Source organism: Phyllosticta citriasiana, assembly GCF_038021145.1.
Source record: "Phyllosticta citriasiana strain CBS 120426 chromosome Unknown IWZ02scaffold_26, whole genome shotgun sequence".
Taxonomy (NCBI): Eukaryota; Fungi; Ascomycota; class Dothideomycetes; order Botryosphaeriales; family Phyllostictaceae; genus Phyllosticta; species Phyllosticta citriasiana.
In genome coordinates, this window is record NW_027117303.1 from 47391 (window position 1) to 65017 (window position 17627).

A 17627-nucleotide genomic window follows, 5' to 3' on the forward strand; every position below is an offset into this window, starting at 1 on the left:
GGGGGGGGGGGGGGCGTTCGGTAGCCGGGCGACAAGGCCAGGGCTGGCTCCTTTGGGCAAAGGCCTGGACGGGGGGCGGAAAGCTTGATATGTGGTCGACGGAGCGAGAGTGACGACAGGATGGGAGGGCGACGAATGGGTTGAGTTGAAAGGTGCATTGGTTCGTTGCTTGGCTCGACCTAACTTGATGTTGGCCTTTCGTTCAATGTTGTCAGCGCCTTTAGTTGGCCTGCGATTGGCTGACCCTCCCTGATCTTGCACATCATCACCTCGACCTCACGACATGTCATCCAACAATCCATTACCCATGGCCCTTCGTATCCCGAAACAATTCTCAGTCCCGAAACAATTCTCAAAAACTGTCTGTCTTCTCGTCCTTCATGCCTCTCGATTTCCTGCGCGCCTGCAAAACCCTCGCTGAATTGAGTGCGGCGCATGGCGATGTTGCACCCCGGCAACCTCCCCACACCACATCATGCCGCGCACCTTGCCAGTCCGAAATCGCATTGCTTCTTGAAACTACCTCGACAATGCGGGAAAAAAATTGAATTTGTGCCCCGTCCATCAGCGAATTCTTGCCGTGCTGTCACACAAATGCGCGGCGGCACCCGCCGAGCCGGCTGCTGTGCAGAAATCTACCGTCAAGCGACTAGATCCAGATACTGGACACCATGCTTCTGACCAACTGCGACTTGATGATTGGTCCGCTCTCTTTTGCCATAGACTCTTCCCGACACGGCACGTGGTGGAGCAGCAGCAGCGACTCCACATCTTGGCATCTCTGCCGCTCGTCTAGACGTCTTGCGTTCTCCAGTCCATCCGCCCCCCTGCCATCCATCAGATAACAAACAAACACCATCCCCGCGTTCAGGGCCTCCAATCATCTTCTCCCTCCAGTCTCTCCCCTCGGCCCTTCGGACATGTCGCGCTAACGACCGATCTGATTGCCCGCAATGCGCAAGGCGCCTCGCAAATTCCGAGCGACCTAGCCCTTCTTCGTCCTTCGTTCTTCGCTCCTTTTCCCCAATCGTCAGGGTCGTCGTCGCTGTTCCCACCCGTCGCCTGCCCTGTCCAATCGTCGTTCCCAATCATCGTCATTCGCTCGCTTCCGCCTTGGCCTTGGTGGTCGCGCGCGTGCGTGTCACCCACTCACTCACTCATCTCATCAATCGCCGTCGGGTCTGGGTCTGGGTCTGGGTCGTGTTGGTCCGGGGGAACGGCGCTATTGTTGCCCGCCCGCCCGCCCAGTGCCGAGGCGCTGCCCTGTGATGCCTGCTGCTTTCTTGGGCTGCTGGTGGTCGACGTTGGATGCGCCGTTCCGAAAAGGGAAGGCGTGCGGCCGAGGGTGGGTTTTGGGTTGGGTTCTGCACGTCTGTCGGTTGGAGAACATTTCTTTGTCGCGGTATGATTGCTGCCTTGTGGTAGGCTGCCCTCTCTGCGCGCTGTGTCTGATGTTGGTGGCGCAATTAATGATTGAATATTTGGACATGTGGCAAAGTGAAGTGGCACCTTAGCCCGGTCGTGAATCCTGAATTGGTTCACAAAACCTAGAAGTTGGTGTTGTAGATATCAACTCTCTTGATTCATTCCCTCCAGCTGCAGCAAGTCTCTCCTCAACCCTCATCCTCGCTACATGCCGCTCCACTCCACACTAAACGCCCTCACGCCCTCCGCTGCATCTCCATCACCGACATCACCCTCCCTCGCCCCAATCAAAAACGCCTTCTTCACGCCCGTTCCCAACCTGCCTCCGCCCACCAATCGCATCAGATCAAAGGGCTCATCCCAGCCCATGCCGACGGCCAAAAAGTGGCTGTGGAAGCGCAGCGGGTCGCCCGGATACGCTGTGTACTGGCAGCCGAAGCGCAAGCCGGGCGTCATGAAGAAGCCACGCGAGTGCAGGTAGGCGAAGAGCGGGTAAGACGACGGCACCGGCGGGAGCAGCGCGGTTGATGGGTTGGGAGGAGAGGCTGGAGGCGTGGGCAGAGGTGGGTGCGATGTTGTTGGCGTGATGTAATACCGTTCGTCGCTGGAGGATGTCGATTTGAGCGATGACGGCGCGGGCGACGAGGGGCGCGGAGCTGGTGCATTGAAGAGCGATTCGGATTCGGCGTTGCCATCCGACTGGCCCTGCGTCTGCATCGCATCCTCCCTCTTTTGCTGCCGCTCCTTTTGCTTCGCTTCCCTCGCTGCCGCGATCTTCTCTGCGTTCTTCTTGAGAATCTCCTTCTTGACGTCGTCGGCCTTTTTCTGCGATGCCCGCATGGCTTCGATGCCCTGCTTCTCCATGGCGCGCGCAAACGCCTTGCGCTCTGCTTCGGGGACTGCGCCGCCCAGTATGCCAGTCCGGTGTGCTGCCGTGTCGTCCACGATGTATGCAGCGCCGATATCGACGAGCCGTCGCGCCTCTTCGGGCATTAGCGAGAGAGGCGTGCCGAGGAAGACGTTTTGCTGTGGATGGCTTGGAAGCGTGCCGACCAGTACGCCACACATGTTGTACTCGCGGCGGACGAAAGCAATGGTGTTTGGGTCGTGGATGTAGTACTTCTTGGCAACGTGGGATATGGGGAATGGAGCATGAGCCTTTAGCGTGCTTTCGTCTGCGACCTTCGCCGGCTCTTCTCGAGGCATTTCAGGAACTGGTTTGGGTGGACTGGCAGGCATGAATGCGGATGAATATGCTGGAAACTCGATCGAATCATCTGATTCCTCTACACTATCTTGCACGGGCCCTGCTTCCACGCTGGTGGCACTCGTGTGTGGCGTCTCAATGCTAGAGGACTGAAGCGTCGTCTCTTCACTGAAGTTCGAGATGGCAGGCGATTGATCCGTCACTTGGGCCTCTGTGCGGGCATCCACAGTCTGAGTCACGCCCTCCGACTCGGTCTTTGAGGTTTCCTCAGATGTCCTCCGTGGGCTGCCTCCAGACTGTTCACTCGGCGTTGGTGTCAGGTCCCCGACCTCTAAAGGCTCAAACACCTGCATCTGCTCATTCTCAAATGCAAGGCTTGACTGCGAACGAGTGGTGCTGTCGCCATTGCCCTGCACTGCAACAGCTTCGGCTTCATCGACCAGGACAGCTGGAACCTGTTTTCGCTCTGGGCTTGGTGCCTGAACCTCGCCAACTGGCGGAGGCGTCGGCGCCCTTTGAAACGGAAAGACGTGGGCGAGACCACTCATCTTGACAGCGAGACTGTTGAAGATCTATTGCGAGAGTCAGTCGATGTTTCGCTTGAGATTTTGCAACGCGAGGATGTTGTGGATAATTCATAGTAGGACTATGTGACATCAATGTCCAGAGTCTTGCTCTGAAGCTCAGGGGATTGACAGATTGATTGATAAGTTGCATTAATCATGTAATGGGCTGTGTAAAAAATGAAAAAAAAAAAAAAAAAAAAAAGAGCGCATACCTGTGTGGTGCCGTCGAGGCGATGATTGTGGTTTCTACATTGTGCGGATGGTTGGGAGAGGAGTCGGACGACGTCGAGAAAAAAGTGAGCGTCGCGGAAGAATGTCGGCTGAACCGAGGACACGGACGCTGCCGAATCCAAGGAACGACGGCTACTTCCGCTCAACCTCAACGTCGACAGAGTTTCAATATTTCGAGCGCAACCGATTTGATCATGGGAATTTTGATAATTCTGGCATTGGTCCTTTTCTTCCCATTGCTTGCACTTTTTGGTTCGTCCATGCCTCCAATTCCCCAGTCATCCTTCTAACATCAGACTGCAGCATGGCTTGTTTTTTCTTCATTGATAGGAGAAAGCGCTAGAGCCACCTTTGCTGGTATTTCCATCAATCCTCGAAACCCCTCCTTTGGACGCGGGTATTCCCGAGGCCTCAGTTCTGGAGCCGGTCAAGCGGGCTGGGAGCAGATTGAAATGGAGGCCATGTACGAGGCCGGCATCGAATCGGAAGATTCTGACCTCTGATGGGCTTCTCTCAATTCGATTTTTTCTGGTCCAGCTTGAGACGAATTTCCAGGAATTCCGATCAAAAGTCTATGTCAACCTTGGTCTGATTGCTTCCCTCAGCGCCCAGCGCTCCCTGGGCTTCCGTGTCTCCCTCCACTGGCGGCAGACTGAATGGCTTGATCACGAACCTCCTCCTGCTCATCGTGAACGCCAAGTCGTCTCCGACGCTAGCAACTCCGCCACCACCGCCTCCTCTTTCATGGAAGACGGGCAGCCTATGCATCCGCAACATGCCTTGCGGCTTCTCTTCGTTTGCCGTTGCAGCTCCCGACGCCGCAAGGTCTCCGTAGGAATCCATCAAGTGCGGGAATGGCTGGAGCTCGAGCACACCGTCCGAGAGCAGCTCGCACCAGCGCACCAGGCCGGAAATCCGCGGGTAGAGCTCGAGTGGGAGGGACAGGATGGCTGTTAGGCGTGTGGGGTATTTGCGAAGAAGTGCACGGAGTCCGTGGAAGAATTGAAGAAGAAACGAGGGCTGGCTGGCGTGAGGCGGGTACAGCGCTGGAGAGAGCAGACTGGGGACCACGACTCGGTGGATCGTCGTTGATGATGTCGACGCAAGGCTCTTTGATATGTTCTGGAGGATCGATAGGAATGGCGAAGCCTGTTGGTGTGGTGGCGGCATTGGAATATAGTTGATTGAAGTTCCAGGAGGAAATTCAAGTCGTTTGGCCAGGTCAAACTTGTGGCAGAAAGGCGGAGCGGCATCGTCCGGCGATGCAGAGCCTGCGCCGGAAGCACTCCTTTCAACTGGACCTACATGGTCACGTCAGCAACTTTTAACGAATGTCCTTGCTAGAGAAAATGTCCATATTGGAACATATATACAAAAACAGGTCCAACACACCTCGAGCGCCGCCTATTCTCTTCTCCGCCTCAAACTCCCCCAGCCTCTCATACCTCCACGCTATCTTCATCTTCTCCTTCGTCTTGGACCCACCACTGCTCTCCTCTTCGCCGTCAGACACGCCCACAAGCCCCGGCAGCTGTCTTCCCCATGGCTCTCCAAACCCCACTACGTGCAGTTTGTGCCCTTGCACCACGCCCTCTGCGGCATAGTACCTCAAGAGAGCTCCGGCAAAGTCGGTCGTACCCGTTTCTTCCACGAGCAGGCAGGAGCCCATTGCAAGGCCCGCATGGCCAGCCAATATCCCATCCAGTGACGGCGTTCCTGTAGAAGTCGTAGGGCGGCCGTCGACCGGCGAAGGACGTATACCAGGAATGACAGTGGGAATAGCATTCGCCGGAGCCGGCGACTCGTTTCCACCGGGCGTCCGGCCAACGCCGACGTTGCGCTTGCGAAAAGCCATTCTAGGTGTTGAGAGAAAAGTGACGGCGGAGACTTGGCGGCGGAACTGAGAAGACGTGCGAGCTCGGACCACCTCCGCGATTTGCGGCGGACTTTCACGCGCATCGCAAACAGATTTCCTGGCACTACTAACCAACATATTCAACGACCAGTCGCCAGCTGCCGTATCCACGTCCTTGCTCACGGAAACGCGTCTCACGCGCTCAACCCCCGTACTCATCCCATAACCGCGCCTCAATCGCCCGCCCGCACACTTTCTCGCCGCCCCAACCCATCACCACCACCACCACCACCACCGCCACCATGACAGACTCGCAGCTCTACGAAGACACGTTCCACATCACGGGGCAAGACAATGCCAAGTACGACCGGGTGACGCGGCTGACGGGGTCGTCGACCGACAGCCAGACGACGATGACGCTGGACATCAACCACGAGCTGTTTCCGGTCGAGACGGGCGAGACGCTGCAGATGCTGCTGGCGAGCACGCTGAACCTCGACGGCACAAAGGAGGAAAAGGGCTGGCGCGAGCTCGACGCCTCCACCGAGACCACCCTCGCCGACATGTACGACTATGTCATGCATGGCAAGGTGTACCGCTTTGAGGAGGGCGATGGCGATCATATGTGAGTTGCGCCGTTGCTGTGTTGGAGGGCTGCTTTGCTGATTTTTTTTTTTTTTTTTTTTTTAACAGCAAGGTCTACATTTCGTTTGGGGGTTTGTTGCTCTTCATTGATGGCCCGTACAAGAAGCTCACCCCGCTGCGCATCGACTACGTCTACCTCTTGCTCAAGAAATAGACACGGGTCGGCACATCACCACTTGGTAGTTGGATCAACCATTTAAGTCCCTCGAGCTGCGTCGGTGCGGCGCGGAGGGACACGCATTTTTGGCGTTCGGGGAAGGGTCAGCGCTCTACTTTCATCACTGAAGCGCGGGCGTACGAGATATCAAAAGGGCGAGTCTAGACATATCCAAAGCATGAATCTGGGCTCTTCAAAAAGCAGTGATTCGCCAAATTCTTGTACTTTTAAATTCCGTCTATTGCGAGCCAGGGCATTTGACGGTGGGAAACTCAAACTTGCGATGCAGCCTCGCAATGATTTCAACGTAGTCGGGCTCGTTCTCCGGCGTCAGAATGCCGTGCCTGATGAAGAAATCCAGCATGACCAGCCCGCAGTTTGGCTTGAACTCGCCCCTCCGCAACGAGACCTTGACCTCCTCGGTCGACAGCAGCGCAAACGACTCGACCTCGGTGTCGTTTGGCTTGGGCACGACGTCGTCCGGCAGCTCCATGTCGTAGACGTATTGGCTCTCGGGCTGCATCAAGCCCGTCTCGCCGCCCGCCTTTTCGTCCCGGATCAAAAAGTAGCTGACGTTGCCCACGACCTTTGCCCTCTCTCTGATCAAGTCGGCCGGCAGGCTAGCCTCCTCCTCGCCCTCGCGTACAACCGCTTCCAACGGCCTCTCGCCCGCCGCCAGCCCACCCGCCACGGTATTGTCCAGCATGCCCGGGTACGTCTGCTTGGTCATTGCGCGCTTAGGGGTCCAGAAGCTGCACTCGCCCGTCGCGGCGTTCTTCTTGTAGCAAGTCATGTGGACGCCGTAGCTGACGACGCCGAAGAGCGGCGAGGCGGAGCGCTCAATCTTGAATAGGCACTTGCCGTCGCGGCCGTAGACCGGGTAAAGCTCGTCGCGCCAGCCGCTCAGCACGGCGAAGTGGCCCGTCTGCCGCATGGCCATGGTCGTGGCCGCCACGATGGCGCTGCGCTCTTCCTCGCTCGGGCCCGCGGAGAGCGTCAGCGTGCGGTCTTCGTCGTTGAGCGTCCATGACGGCAGTCCGCGCAGCACCTCGGCCACCCGTGGCAGCACGAAGCCTAGGATCGACTCCTCCTCGGCGACAAGCAGCGTGTAGAGGCCGTCGAGTCTGGCGTCGTAGAGGCCGGGATCGGTTTGCGGGTACGGGAAGCTATGGAGGAGCTTGTTAGTCCACGTCGGCGGCGACCATCGATGTAATGGAGGTTTCTCAAAGGTTCTCGAAGCTTGTGGCACTCGAGTACGTGTGGGCAGCAGTCTTTGGTGCTTTGCGAGTCGACGTCGAGTATGGAAGCGGCCGACTCACTTGTCGCACTCATTGACCAAATCCAAGTATGATTTGCTCGTCTTTTCGTTTGAGGCCATGATGCGCCGCAGATCGGGAAAAGTGGAAAAAACAAAAGCGGAGCTGCGGGTTGAACGACTTTTCGGATTGAGGTTGGACGACGTGGTTAGCTAGCTGTCAGGTTCAGGTTCAGGAGCTGGAGCAGGGCAGGGCAGGGCAGGGCAGGGCAGCTCATGCATGGATTAGACCCAGACTGGAGCAAGGATCGGAGGCCTAAGGTTTGTTACTAGTCAGCCCGTTAGAAACAGAACTGCCTCAGGTCCAAAACATGGCTTATCGATAAGGCAGAGCCCCAGAAACGTCATGGGAAAATTCTCGAAAGCTTGAGCACCTTCACTCCATTAGGAAAATATTAAACAATCCGCTCTGCTGACTCCCAGTTCATCTGTTTACAACTACGAGAAGTTGCATCACTACTGGAAGACCACCGGCGGCCTGCACCACCGCTTCAACGTCATAGGTCTCACGACTTGAACATCCGCTTGCTCTACGCCGCACGACATCTGCATCCGGCGTGGCATACCATCTTTTCCGGCACCGTCTCGCTAGAAAGAGACATCAAACATAAAACAAGACGACAAAGACTCGACATGTTTGGCGTCATAATATCCGGGCGCCCCGTCCTGACAGAGCCGCAAGTCCTTTCACCGACGCAGTACGCCTTCCCTCTCCCAGCCGCGCCATCATTCTCGCACATCGTCGTCTTTCTCCTGCCAGGAACCCAGCTACCGCCCGACACGGCCGCCGGCGTCTACGTGCAAATCCCGCCCTCGACCGAGTTCCGCTTCCTCGGCGCCATCGCCAATGAAAAGCAGAGCGCCATCTTCAAGGTCGACGGCGTCGACCCGGCCGCCATGGTCGATCCGGCAACGGGCCAAGTCGCCCCCGTCGCGCTGGGCGTCAGCGTCGAGCCCGTTGCCAGAATCGCAGAGCTCATGAATGCCAAGCAGGCACAAAGCGCTGGCTCGTCGGGCTTGGAGCTCGTCAAGGCTGGCGCCGTTGCTGCCAATCCCGTCTCGACCAAGGTCCTTGCCCAGCGCATCATTGCCAATGCGTTCAATTTCCTGGCCAGCTTCGCGGGGAACGTAGGCCCTGGCGGTCAGGAGGTGGTGCCCTTGAAGAGCTTCCAGGATTGGTGGGCCAAGTTTGAGAAGAAGATTGAGATGGATCCGGGGTTTTTGGAAAGGGGTGACCAGGCTTGAGTTTTGAGCATTTGGGGGTGTTGCCGGAAGATTGATTTTTGCATCTTGTCGTTTTTTGGCGTTTTGGTTCAAAAGAGGACGAGCGGCTGATTTCGTTGCAAACACGATACTCCGGTTGAGAATTGGCGGGTGTGGAGATGGATTGAGGGTGGAGCTTGGAGCGTTTTGCAAGAATTAGTTTTGCTTGTTTGCTCAGAATCGATACCCGGGACGCGGTCCCTCGTTGGCACTCAGATTTTACAAACAAAGTGGCGATGTTGAAGAGCATTTTCAATTTTGGCCATTCAAGATTCAAAATGCTTCTGGCGGGGGAGGAAAGTCACTAACATTTAGGAATTTACCCAGAGCCGGAAGCGTGTGAATAGGTAGCTGCGTCACTCGTAGGCAGCGACTCATCACAGTGGACCCTGTGCTGATTTCTCTCAACTTTCCACCTCACTCCAATCCAAGCACATTGTTACTCTACATATGTACCTTTCCGCCTCGTCTATTGGCGAACGCAAATGGTCAATCATCCTCAACCTCACCGACCCAAAGAGCCAACCGTGCTCGAATATGCGCGCTTCCATGGTATCGCCAAAGACTACCTCGCCGAAGGCCCGTTACGACCAGACAAGCTTCCACGAGCACCACCTTTTCTGAGGCATGAATTGGTCGACCCGCCCTACGCCGCAAAGGTTGAATGGCCCCGCGACCTCCAATTACAACATGAGCGTCTCGAAATCGACATTTCGGGAGTGAGAGCGCTCAATTTTGCCTGTCGTGCACCGCCACTGCCCACAGAGCCCGAGGACTCGATTGAAGGCAAGCTCCATCGTGTTCGGGGCTTGAAAGTCGAGCTGCCCATTTTGCACTCTGACAATGAAGTCGACATGAAGTGGTTCATGCGGAAAAAAGAGAAGCTGTTGTCCGGTCTCAACTTTCCGCTGGAAGACGTCGACGACGAAAATGATGAGGGCTTGACGTGGCCTGTGAAGTTTCAGGAGCGGCTGGAGCAGATTCACAAGCGCATCGAGTCGGAGAAGCTGCAAATGGCGCGCGCAGACCTTGTCCATCTCCAGGCCTGCCTCAGAGATGACTTCTCGAAGGAAGACCAAGGTTCCTTGATGGATCAGGTCTTGAAGGAAGCCGAGGGCAAAGTTAACAAGGTGAAATTAGCAGACACTTCTCTTCCGAAAAAGCTGACGACTTGAAGAAGCGCTTCCCAGAGCCAATGACCCCACCACTTTTGCCTTTGGATCCACCGTTAAAACCATTTCCCAACCCACGCTCTTCCTCACCCACAAACCAGATCGAGTTTTTCTCCTCGGACAACAATTCAGCCGCCGCGGAAGCCCAAGCACTCGAAGAGCAGCTGATGAGCCAAGACACACTGTTGCCCCCTAAGCAAAATTACGACCCCATGCTCTATGACGAGCCCGACGCCGAGCTCCTTGACATCTTTTCAAACATGACCTACGACACATCGAGCAGAAAGCGCAAAGCCGCAGATCTCAAAGTCGAAGTCCCACTGACTCCGCTGTCAACCGAAAAGAGGCCCAAGCCGGTGGCCTTTGCTGACGATCTCACTCAATTCATCGCTGCTAGACCAGCATCCGAAGGCAAAGATGAAGCGGTCATGCCGTCTGATTTCCTCCATGTAGACGACAAAATGGAGGAAGAGTATGATTTTGATGCCTTCTTTCGAGACGAAGTCGCGCCTATTGCAGAAAAGGCTGCACAACGTACAGAGCAGGAACAGCTTTCTGAGATCGACACTGTCCACCGGGTCGATGTGCCTCTCATGGACTTTTCGCTGCCTGTGGCTCCATGGAAAGCGTACGGCAGCACCAATCTGGTTTCACAGAGAGAATTCCTGAGACAGAGTGTGGAGAAGGAGCCGAGCATTCTGCCAACGTGCCGGACTGGAACACTGGACGCCAGACTGAGATGGAATCCGTTTACGCAGCAATTCTCAAATACTGCCGTAGACGAGATGATTAGGTACGACAAAGATTTGGCGGCCTTGATGGCAGATGTGGAGCTGGAGGACGTGGTCAAGCCTGAGGATTTGGCGTGGAAGCCAGACGGACTGCGTGTGCTGGACAGTCTTGAAGAAGACGAGGAGGATCTAAGGTGCGCGTCTTTCTTGCCAGGAGATGACATCGGCGCCCTGGTGCGGAAAAGAAAGATGGATATGCGAGAGCCACAGGAACAGACCGCGGGCGACCCCTGGACGAAGCAGCGACACTCCTCTCGACCGCAGAGCAGACCAGCAGGAATGGAGGCTGACGACCAAGAGCGTGCCAGAAAGGCACCAAACTTTGAGCAACCGACCAGCACTTCAATGTTTGGAAGCATCTTCTCGGCCTCCACGTCCCTGTCGTCATTCATGAAGGTCCACAGCGGCATCGTCACCGCACCACCTGTACCAAACTGTCCAGAACTCACTGAGCCGAGTTTCCAACCACACCGAGAGCCCATAAGATTGTCTACTCCAGCTCCCAAGTCCAACAAGGCACCTCTGATCCCGCTACCAGAGGTCCTCAACCCCGCCTCCTTCATTATCTCCACGGACCTGTCAACGCACCAGCGCTCGCTGATGAAAAAAATTCAATATCTCTACCCCAGCGCCGTACTCGTCGAGCGCTACCCCCTCGCCATCTCGCCATCTCCCCTCCTCACGATCAATCCTCCGGCTAAGCAGCCCCCGCAATCCGAGCCTCTCCCCGCCATTCTTCTCGCGCCCAGCACAGCGCTGCTCCTCCCAACCTTCACAGCGCTAGCCCAGCGTCCGCTGCCCGGCGCGCAACCAAGGCCATCCAACTTCTTCCCGCTGCAGCTGGCCCGCGTGACGCAGCGATGCGAGCGAGTCTACGTCGGCGTGTGGCGTGGCGCCAGCAGTAGCAGCAGAAGCAGCAGCAGCAGCAGCGGGGCCGACGCACCGCCGCTAAGCAGCGCAGAGGCGCTCGCGTTTGCAGAGATTAGCGGGCATGCGGCGCGCTTGGAGAGCAATGTGGACATCATGCTCGCCCCGGGAGGAGAAGGCGCAGACGACGAGGAGGCGCTGGCGCGCTGGATCGTGCAGCTCATGGCGCGATTTGCGCAGCTGCAGCAACAACGCCCTGAACAGCAGCGGGGAGCGGAGCAAGAGGGACGAGGTGCCGGGTTGAAGCTGCTCCAGGACGAGACGCTCTGGGAGCAGGTGCTGCGACGCGCGGGCATGGACGCGTTTGCGGCGCAAGTGGTGCTCGACGCACTGAAGAAGGGGGATGAGGGCGACGAAAGGTCTGGAGAGGCTGACGATGCTGGACTTGCGGCGTTTGTGCGCATGAGCCAGGAGGAGCGCGTGAGGCAGTTTGGCGCCGTCATGGGCGGCCGCCGGGTGCTCGATCGAGTGGGACGGGTGCTGGATCAGGGGTGGGTCTGTGTCGGCGAAAGGTTGACCCGGATGTGAAAGGGGGTGGACTGGAGGATGTGTGTTGCTCGGATCTGTCTGCTGATTTGAAATGTGCATTTGCTCGAAGCTAGATGTGACAACGGAAAAGACAACGAGGAATGGGAATAGCTGACAAGGAGTTGAGTTGACTTCACCTTATATACACAACACTTATGTGCAACCCGCAAACTTTCCCCTTCTTCTCTTTCATACAAAGTCCATACTAGACATTTGATCCCACGTGCTGTACAACGTCCAACCCATCCTCCTCTTGGAGATGCGAGTACGCGATGCCCGATTCTATCCTAATCAAAATGCCGCCGTGTTCAATTCAATTCCCAAAATTCCCATCTAAGTACTCCTCTTTCCGATGCTATTCCACCTTCTCTTCCATCAGCTCTCTTCTTGATCTCCACCCTTTCCCTTATCCCTCCTCGCCCTTATGCTCTCCACAACGACCTCCGTCGGCCGCGGCCTGGCGCCACCCTCAGTGTCAAACCCGAGCACCTTGCCAACGAGACCCCCAGGTTTCGGCACGGGGCACTCCCTCGCGCGGCGTCCATCCTCCACAGCCGCACCCATGACGCCAGCAGCGGTGGCAGCCTCGTCGTCGTCGGCAGCAGGCGCAGCGGTCCTCCTACGGCGGCGGCGGCGTCGTTGCGGATTGTTGGGGTCGGCGGAGGCGGGTGCGTCAGCAAAGGCGCGCGTCGGGACGGGACATGGCAGTAGATGTGGCAGGCCGACGACGAAGAAGGAGAGGAGCAGCGTGCCGGTGAAGAGGGAGACGGTTTGGCGCGAGCGCGGGTGCAGGGCGGGCGCCATGGCGGATGGGGTGCCCTCTGGCTGTTGCGATTCGATTCAACGGGGCCAGACGAGGGGATTGAATGTGGTGCCGTTGCTCGCGGGCGGCGACGGGCGTGGACTTGGTGGGGTTGAGATGTTCTTTTTTTTTTCTTTTCTACCGGAGATCCCGCATGAAGAGACTGGGTGCAGAAATTAGATGGGAGGGAGAAGAGGGAAGCATTGAGGCTCACGAATGAAAGCGTCGGGCAGCGACGGCCTGGCTGCAAGCAATGGGTCTGAGGGAAGGACTGTGGATGCGGTGGTGAGATGACTCAAGTGCAAGGCACTGTGATGTTGACTTGGTTCTGGCCGAGGGCTTCAGTTTGGCGGAGCGGATGATCCCGCAGCGATTCCATTGGTCGTTGCTCTTGGCTTGCCGGCGGCGCGGCTCTGCCGTTTGGCAGCGCGCCCTGTGCCTGTGCCTGTGCCTGTGCCTATGCCTGGCATTCATTCGGTTCATCAGCTCGGCTTTTGAGCCTCAATTTGCTTCCATCTCTTGTCCGAAATATTGCGCACGGCGTCTCTCTCGTCCTTTTGCACGTCCTTTTGGAAGCGAACGCCGTTGACATCTCGTCCCGCGCCACACACGCCTTCTCGCTGTACCTCTCTCGCGACTGTCCGCGACAAACGCCGCCACTCTTCGCCTACTCCGACCGCCGCTCCAGACCTTCTCCTCCGCGTCTCCCACTTCAAAACTCGCCTCGTCCTAGAGACTCGTCTCTTGTCGCCGCTCCGCTCTCCTCGTCCACGCGTCATTTCGTGCCGCAGGCCGTCTCGGCCGTGTGCGCACTCGGTTCACCATGAGCGATTTAGACCAGTGCGCCACCTTCCCCGCTGGTCTTCCCTTGCGATGCTAACAAGTCGGGCAGGGCCATAGAACAACTGCGCGCATGTCGACCGATACCCGAGGCGCAAGTGCGCGAGCTATGCTACAAGGCGCGTGAGCTGCTGATAGAGGAGGGAAACGTCGTGGGCGTGGACGCGCCAGTGACGGTGAGCTCCAGCGCGACCTCGCCTCACTACGTGTGACTGACCCGGATGCAGATATGTGGCGACATACACGGCCAGTTCCATGATTTGATGGAGCTTTTCCGCGTTGGGGGCGACGTCCCAGAAACAAACTACCTGTTTATGGGTAATACGGCGTGCAATTCGCAGGAACGTCGCTAACGGCTGCAGGCGACTTTGTCGACCGCGGGTTCTATTCGTTGGAATCATTTCTACTTTTGCTCTGCCTCAAGGTGCGCTACCCTGACCGCATCACCCTGATTCGCGGCAACCACGAATCGCGACAAATCACGACGGTCTACGGCTTCTACGACGAGTGCCTCAGAAAGTATGGCAGTGCAAACGTCTGGCGGTACTGTTGCGAAGTGTTTGACTACTTGGCCTTGGGCGCTCTCGTCTCGGGCGCGGCGTCGAATCTCCAGCCCACGCCGAGCCCGGAAGGCGATTCAAACACACAGAATAGCTTGGGAGAGGACCCGGAGATTGAGATTGAGATTTTGAACTCGAACAACGAAGTCATCAACCGCTACCCGCGGAATACGCGTGCCAGTTCGCCTGGATCGAACGCAGCCGACACGTCGAGCTCGCCGATACGCGGAACACCAAGCAAAACCGGGCCTGCTGGAACGGGTGCTTCAGGGTCCAGCTCTGGTTCTAATGGAAATCCTGGCGGGGCAGTGCTATGTGTACATGGAGGTCTGTCGCCTCTCATCGACACCATTGATAAGATCAGGCTTCTAGACAGGAAGCAAGAGGTGCCTCATGAGGGCGCCATGTGCGACCTCCTCTGGTCAGACCCGGATGAGATTGACGGTTGGGGCCTGTCGCCGCGAGGCGCAGGATTCCTGTTTGGCGCTGATATTGTCAAGTGCTTCAACCACAAAAACGACCTCTCTCTCATCGCGCGGGCGCACCAGCTCGTCATGGAAGGCTTCAAGGAAATGTTCGACAACAGCATCGTCACGGTGTGGAGCGCGCCCAACTACTGCTACCGCTGCGGCAACGTGGCGGCGATTCTCGAGCTGGGCGAAGACGGCAGCAACGGCGGCTACGTACCGCGCACCAACGGCGACGCCGGCCGCACCAACGGCTTCCCCGAGAGGCCGCGAGATGGTCCCGGCCGCAGATATCGCGTGTTTGAAGCGGCGCCGCAGGACTCGCGCGGCATGCCGGCTAAGAAGCCTGTAGCGGATTATTTCTTGTAAAGAAAAACGGACATGATCCATTCATGACCGTGGGACAATAGGATACCCTTCCCTTTTCTCTTCCGCTTGCTTCTTGCATTGCCTTTTCTCTTCTTCTTGGTTGTTTGTTTTTATTCTTCGGTTTCGTGCTCTCGGGCGCCGAGAGTCCGAAGCTGTCTGTAGATTAAACGACTTTGGCTCGGCCGCCGTCGTCGCCTGCATGCTGGATGTATGGGATGGATGGATGGGTGGGTTGGCTGGCTGGCTGGCCGGCGTCTGGTGCAGCAATGGGTATAGTCATGAAACGCATACAATATTCCCCCCATTCTCCGTCCGCGTCGGTGGTCTCGTACTCGGTCGGCTTCGACATTCGCCGAGAAATGCTCATGACGCCCTTTTTTTTTTTTTTTTCCCCCACTGACGTAGCTTCTCTGCATCGAATCCGGGGACTCCCGCGGTCAATCCAGTTCGGTCGGGCCCGTTGCCGAGGAACCAAACTAAGAAACAGAATGGATCGGGCCGAACGGGACAGCTCCCCAAGTGTGTGAGCTCGGACTGGATGGATCAGGTACATGCACACTGCTACCATTGCGTCATGCTCGCGTCCCCGGGCCGATTTTGAAACTCCCTCCCCTCATCTGCTTAACAATCGGGTGTCGGCGGTCCGGGGCCAGGGAGGGGGAGAGCATGACGCCAGAAGCCAGCAAGGAAGACGATCCGCTGTGTGTAGTAATTATTCTGTGATGTTCTGCGGGAGGGGCTAAGGGCAGGGCGTATAAGAGGTGGGTGCTCCGCTTGCAATTGACGATTCCTGTCATGCAGCGATTTACGGTAGACGGTTTTCACGAGATTCCTGCCCACGAGCATCTAGATGATTTAACCTAAGCTTTTGTTCTCCTCCATCCACCACCTCCACCACACAAGAACCAAGCTCCCCATAAACTCGACCACCACAACCACCACTACAGCAACAACAACAACAACAACAACAACAATGTCCACCCCGCATATCCTCCTCATCGGCGGCCACGGCAAAGTCGCGCAACTCATGACGCCGCTGCTGCTGGCGCGCTCGTGGGCCGTCACGTCACTCATCCGCGAGCAGGCGCAGGTGCCGACCATCGAGAAGCTGGGCCACGGCCAGCCGGGCAAGCTCAACGTTCTGGTGCGCAGCGTCGAGGACGTCAGGACCGAGCAGGATGCTAAGAGCATTCTGGACGAGGTGAGGCCGAGTTGGGTCGTTTGGAGTGCGGGTATGTTTTTTTTTTTTTTTTTTTTTTTTTTTGCTTCCCTGCCATTTTCCAGTCTCTGTTTTCTGTTCTATCGAGCTGGCGTCAATTGGGAGTGCTTGTTGTCCGTGGTTCATTGAGCGTACCTAGAGGACGGGAGGCGTGCAGCCCCTCTTTTGAGCACCTTGATGGTCCTACGTCATGCACGGAGAAGGAAGACACCACACAGGGACAACACCATCCACCAGGCAGCTTTCCCTCCACAATTCCTACTATCAACCAACCGACTAACCTCCCTCCCTCCCCACAGGCGCCGGCGGCCGCGGCGGCCCAACCCGCACCTACGCCATCGACCGCGACGCCGCCAAAGCCTTCATCCGCGCCTCGACCTCGACTCCCAGCATAACAACCTTCCTCATGATCTCGTGGCTCGGCTCACGACGCATCAAGCCCACCTGGTGGAACGAGTCCGACTGGGCCGGCGCGCAGCACACCTTCACGCAAGGGCTGCCCACCTACGCCGACGCCAAGCTGGCCGCCGACGAATACCTCGTCGCGGCGGCGGCGGCGCATAAGCGCGCCACCGGTTTCCGCGCTATCAATCTGCGTCCGGGGCTGTTGAGCGATGAGCCGAGCTCGGGGAGTGTGCAGTTGGGGAGGACGAGCTCGTATGGTGGGAAGGCGAGCAGAGAGGCGGTGGCGCAGACGGCGGTCGAGCTGTTGGGCAGCGGGTATAAGGGGGGCTGGTTGGATTTGTTGGATGGGGACGTGCCGGTCAAGGAGGCGGTGGAGCGCGTCGCGAGGGAGGGCGTTGATGTCGTTGAGGGCGAGGATGTGGATGCCATGTTGAAGATTGAGGTTTGAGGACCGCAGTGTGAGAGAGAAAAAGAGCTGCGGTGCGGTGAAGAGGGAGAGGGGGAATGGGATTAGAATGATGCATTTCTTGAGCGCGTTGACAAGCACTTTCAGCTGACCTGCCTACGCTTGCTTGCGGACAAATTTGTCTACGTGATAAGCAAGCTGGACGAAGCGCGCGGGTTGTTTTCCCAAGGCAACCATATCACGAAGAGATTGTAGCAATCGTGGAGAAGTTGCTACATGTGATATCTCTTCATGTCAGCATTGCCGCTTTGTATAAACATCATATGCAGTAACAAGTATAAATGACAAGATAGAAAGGAGTGCCGGAGAAGCATAGCACTAGCAGAGATATAGATGCTTGATCATGTTATTTTTGTTTTCATTTTCATATTATTCTTTTTCCATTTTTATTTTTTTTCGGAATATAGAGAAGGTAGT

The 17627-nt window shown here is 56.9% G+C and overlaps 10 protein-coding genes across 10 annotated transcripts; 6 read left to right on the plus strand and 4 right to left on the minus strand.

Annotated features, from left to right (window-relative positions):
* Positions 1-1250: 1250 nt before the first annotated feature.
* IWZ02DRAFT_466289 (uncharacterized protein) lies at positions 1251-3393 on the minus strand. Its single transcript, XM_066768492.1, has one exon. It carries the CDS (start codon positions 3178-3180, stop codon positions 1630-1632), a length of 1551 nt encoding a protein of 516 aa, XP_066617473.1. The 5' UTR covers positions 3181-3393; the 3' UTR covers positions 1251-1629.
* Positions 3394-3569: 176 nt separating this feature from the next.
* On the minus strand, positions 3570-5298 carry IWZ02DRAFT_466294 (paxneb superfamily protein-like protein). Its single transcript, XM_066768493.1, has 3 exons — positions 4822-5298; positions 3733-4730; positions 3570-3681 (listed from the first exon to the last, which is right to left on the minus strand). The coding sequence occupies exons 1-2, from the start codon at positions 5282-5284 to the stop codon at positions 3994-3996; spliced, it is 1200 nt and encodes a 399-aa protein (XP_066617474.1). The 5' UTR covers positions 5285-5298; the 3' UTR covers positions 3570-3681; positions 3733-3993.
* On the plus strand, positions 3576-3963 carry IWZ02DRAFT_163712 (uncharacterized protein). The gene is made up of 2 exons (XM_066762102.1): positions 3576-3681; positions 3733-3963. Exons 1-2 carry the CDS (start codon positions 3624-3626, stop codon positions 3930-3932), a joined length of 258 nt encoding a protein of 85 aa, XP_066617475.1. The 5' UTR covers positions 3576-3623; the 3' UTR covers positions 3933-3963.
* Positions 5299-5586: 288 nt separating the features above from the next.
* IWZ02DRAFT_495358 (DNA-directed RNA polymerases i, ii, and iii 145 kDa polypeptide) lies at positions 5587-6083 on the plus strand (the record flags this gene model as incomplete). Its single annotated transcript, XM_066770133.1, has 2 exons — positions 5587-5909; positions 5978-6083. 2 exons carry the CDS (start codon positions 5587-5589, stop codon positions 6081-6083), a joined length of 429 nt encoding a protein of 142 aa, XP_066617476.1.
* A 241-nt stretch (positions 6084-6324) lies between these two features.
* Positions 6325-7464, minus strand: IWZ02DRAFT_387323 (NUDIX hydrolase domain-like protein; the record flags this gene model as incomplete). The annotated part of the gene is made up of 2 exons (XM_066765532.1): positions 6325-7252; positions 7406-7464. 2 exons carry the CDS (start codon positions 7462-7464, stop codon positions 6325-6327), a joined length of 987 nt encoding a protein of 328 aa, XP_066617477.1.
* Positions 7465-7714: 250 nt separating this feature from the next.
* IWZ02DRAFT_466299 (uncharacterized protein) lies at positions 7715-8913 on the plus strand. Its single transcript, XM_066768494.1, has one exon. It carries the CDS (start codon positions 8035-8037, stop codon positions 8644-8646), a length of 612 nt encoding a protein of 203 aa, XP_066617478.1. The 5' UTR covers positions 7715-8034; the 3' UTR covers positions 8647-8913.
* Positions 8914-12082, plus strand: IWZ02DRAFT_503509 (uncharacterized protein; the record flags this gene model as incomplete). The annotated part of the gene is made up of 2 exons (XM_066770337.1): positions 8914-9794; positions 9842-12082. Exons 1-2 carry the CDS (start codon positions 9150-9152, stop codon positions 12080-12082), a joined length of 2886 nt encoding a protein of 961 aa, XP_066617479.1. The 5' UTR covers positions 8914-9149.
* Positions 12083-12294: 212 nt separating this feature from the next.
* On the minus strand, positions 12295-13269 carry IWZ02DRAFT_163762 (uncharacterized protein). Its single transcript, XM_066762103.1, has 2 exons — positions 13099-13269; positions 12295-13047 (listed from the first exon to the last, which is right to left on the minus strand). Exon 2 carries the CDS (start codon positions 12884-12886, stop codon positions 12458-12460), a length of 429 nt encoding a protein of 142 aa, XP_066617480.1. The 5' UTR covers positions 12887-13047; positions 13099-13269; the 3' UTR covers positions 12295-12457.
* Position 13270: 1 nt separating this feature from the next.
* On the plus strand, positions 13271-15233 carry IWZ02DRAFT_513503 (Metallo-dependent phosphatase-like protein). The gene is made up of 4 exons (XM_066770580.1): positions 13271-13724; positions 13777-13900; positions 13952-14042; positions 14066-15233. The coding sequence occupies exons 1-4, from the start codon at positions 13708-13710 to the stop codon at positions 15118-15120; spliced, it is 1287 nt and encodes a 428-aa protein (XP_066617481.1). The 5' UTR covers positions 13271-13707; the 3' UTR covers positions 15121-15233.
* Positions 15234-16093: 860 nt separating this feature from the next.
* IWZ02DRAFT_495364 (NAD(P)-binding protein) lies at positions 16094-17192 on the plus strand (the record flags this gene model as incomplete). Its single annotated transcript, XM_066770134.1, has 2 exons — positions 16094-16352; positions 16639-17192. The coding sequence occupies 2 exons, from the start codon at positions 16094-16096 to the stop codon at positions 17190-17192; spliced, it is 813 nt and encodes a 270-aa protein (XP_066617482.1).
* Positions 17193-17627: the final 435 nt, after the last annotated feature.

Bases quoted from the DNA above. Each gene is read 5' to 3' on its own strand.
- IWZ02DRAFT_466299 (XM_066768494.1), top strand. From the start codon at position 8,035: ATGTTTGGCGTCATAATATCCGGGCGCCCCGTCCTGACAGAGCCGCAA.
- IWZ02DRAFT_466294 (XM_066768493.1), bottom strand. From the start codon at position 5,284: ATGGCTTTTCGCAAGCGCAACGTCGGCGTTGGCCGGACGCCCGGTGGA. The intron at 4,731-4,821 runs GTGTGTTGGACC...GTGACCATGTAG, and splicing joins GAGAATAGGCGGCGCTCGAG to GTCCAGTTGAAAGGAGTGCT.
- IWZ02DRAFT_513503 (XM_066770580.1), top strand. The intron at 13,901-13,951 runs GTGAGCTCCAGC...ACCCGGATGCAG, and splicing joins GCGTGGACGCGCCAGTGACG to ATATGTGGCGACATACACGG.
- IWZ02DRAFT_163712 (XM_066762102.1), top strand. From the start codon at position 3,624: ATGGGAATTTTGATAATTCTGGCATTGGTCCTTTTCTTCCCATTGCTT. The intron at 3,682-3,732 runs GTTCGTCCATGC...ATCAGACTGCAG, and splicing joins CCCATTGCTTGCACTTTTTG to CATGGCTTGTTTTTTCTTCA.
- IWZ02DRAFT_466289 (XM_066768492.1), bottom strand. From the start codon at position 3,180: ATGAGTGGTCTCGCCCACGTCTTTCCGTTTCAAAGGGCGCCGACGCCT.
- IWZ02DRAFT_163762 (XM_066762103.1), bottom strand. From the start codon at position 12,886: ATGGCGCCCGCCCTGCACCCGCGCTCGCGCCAAACCGTCTCCCTCTTC.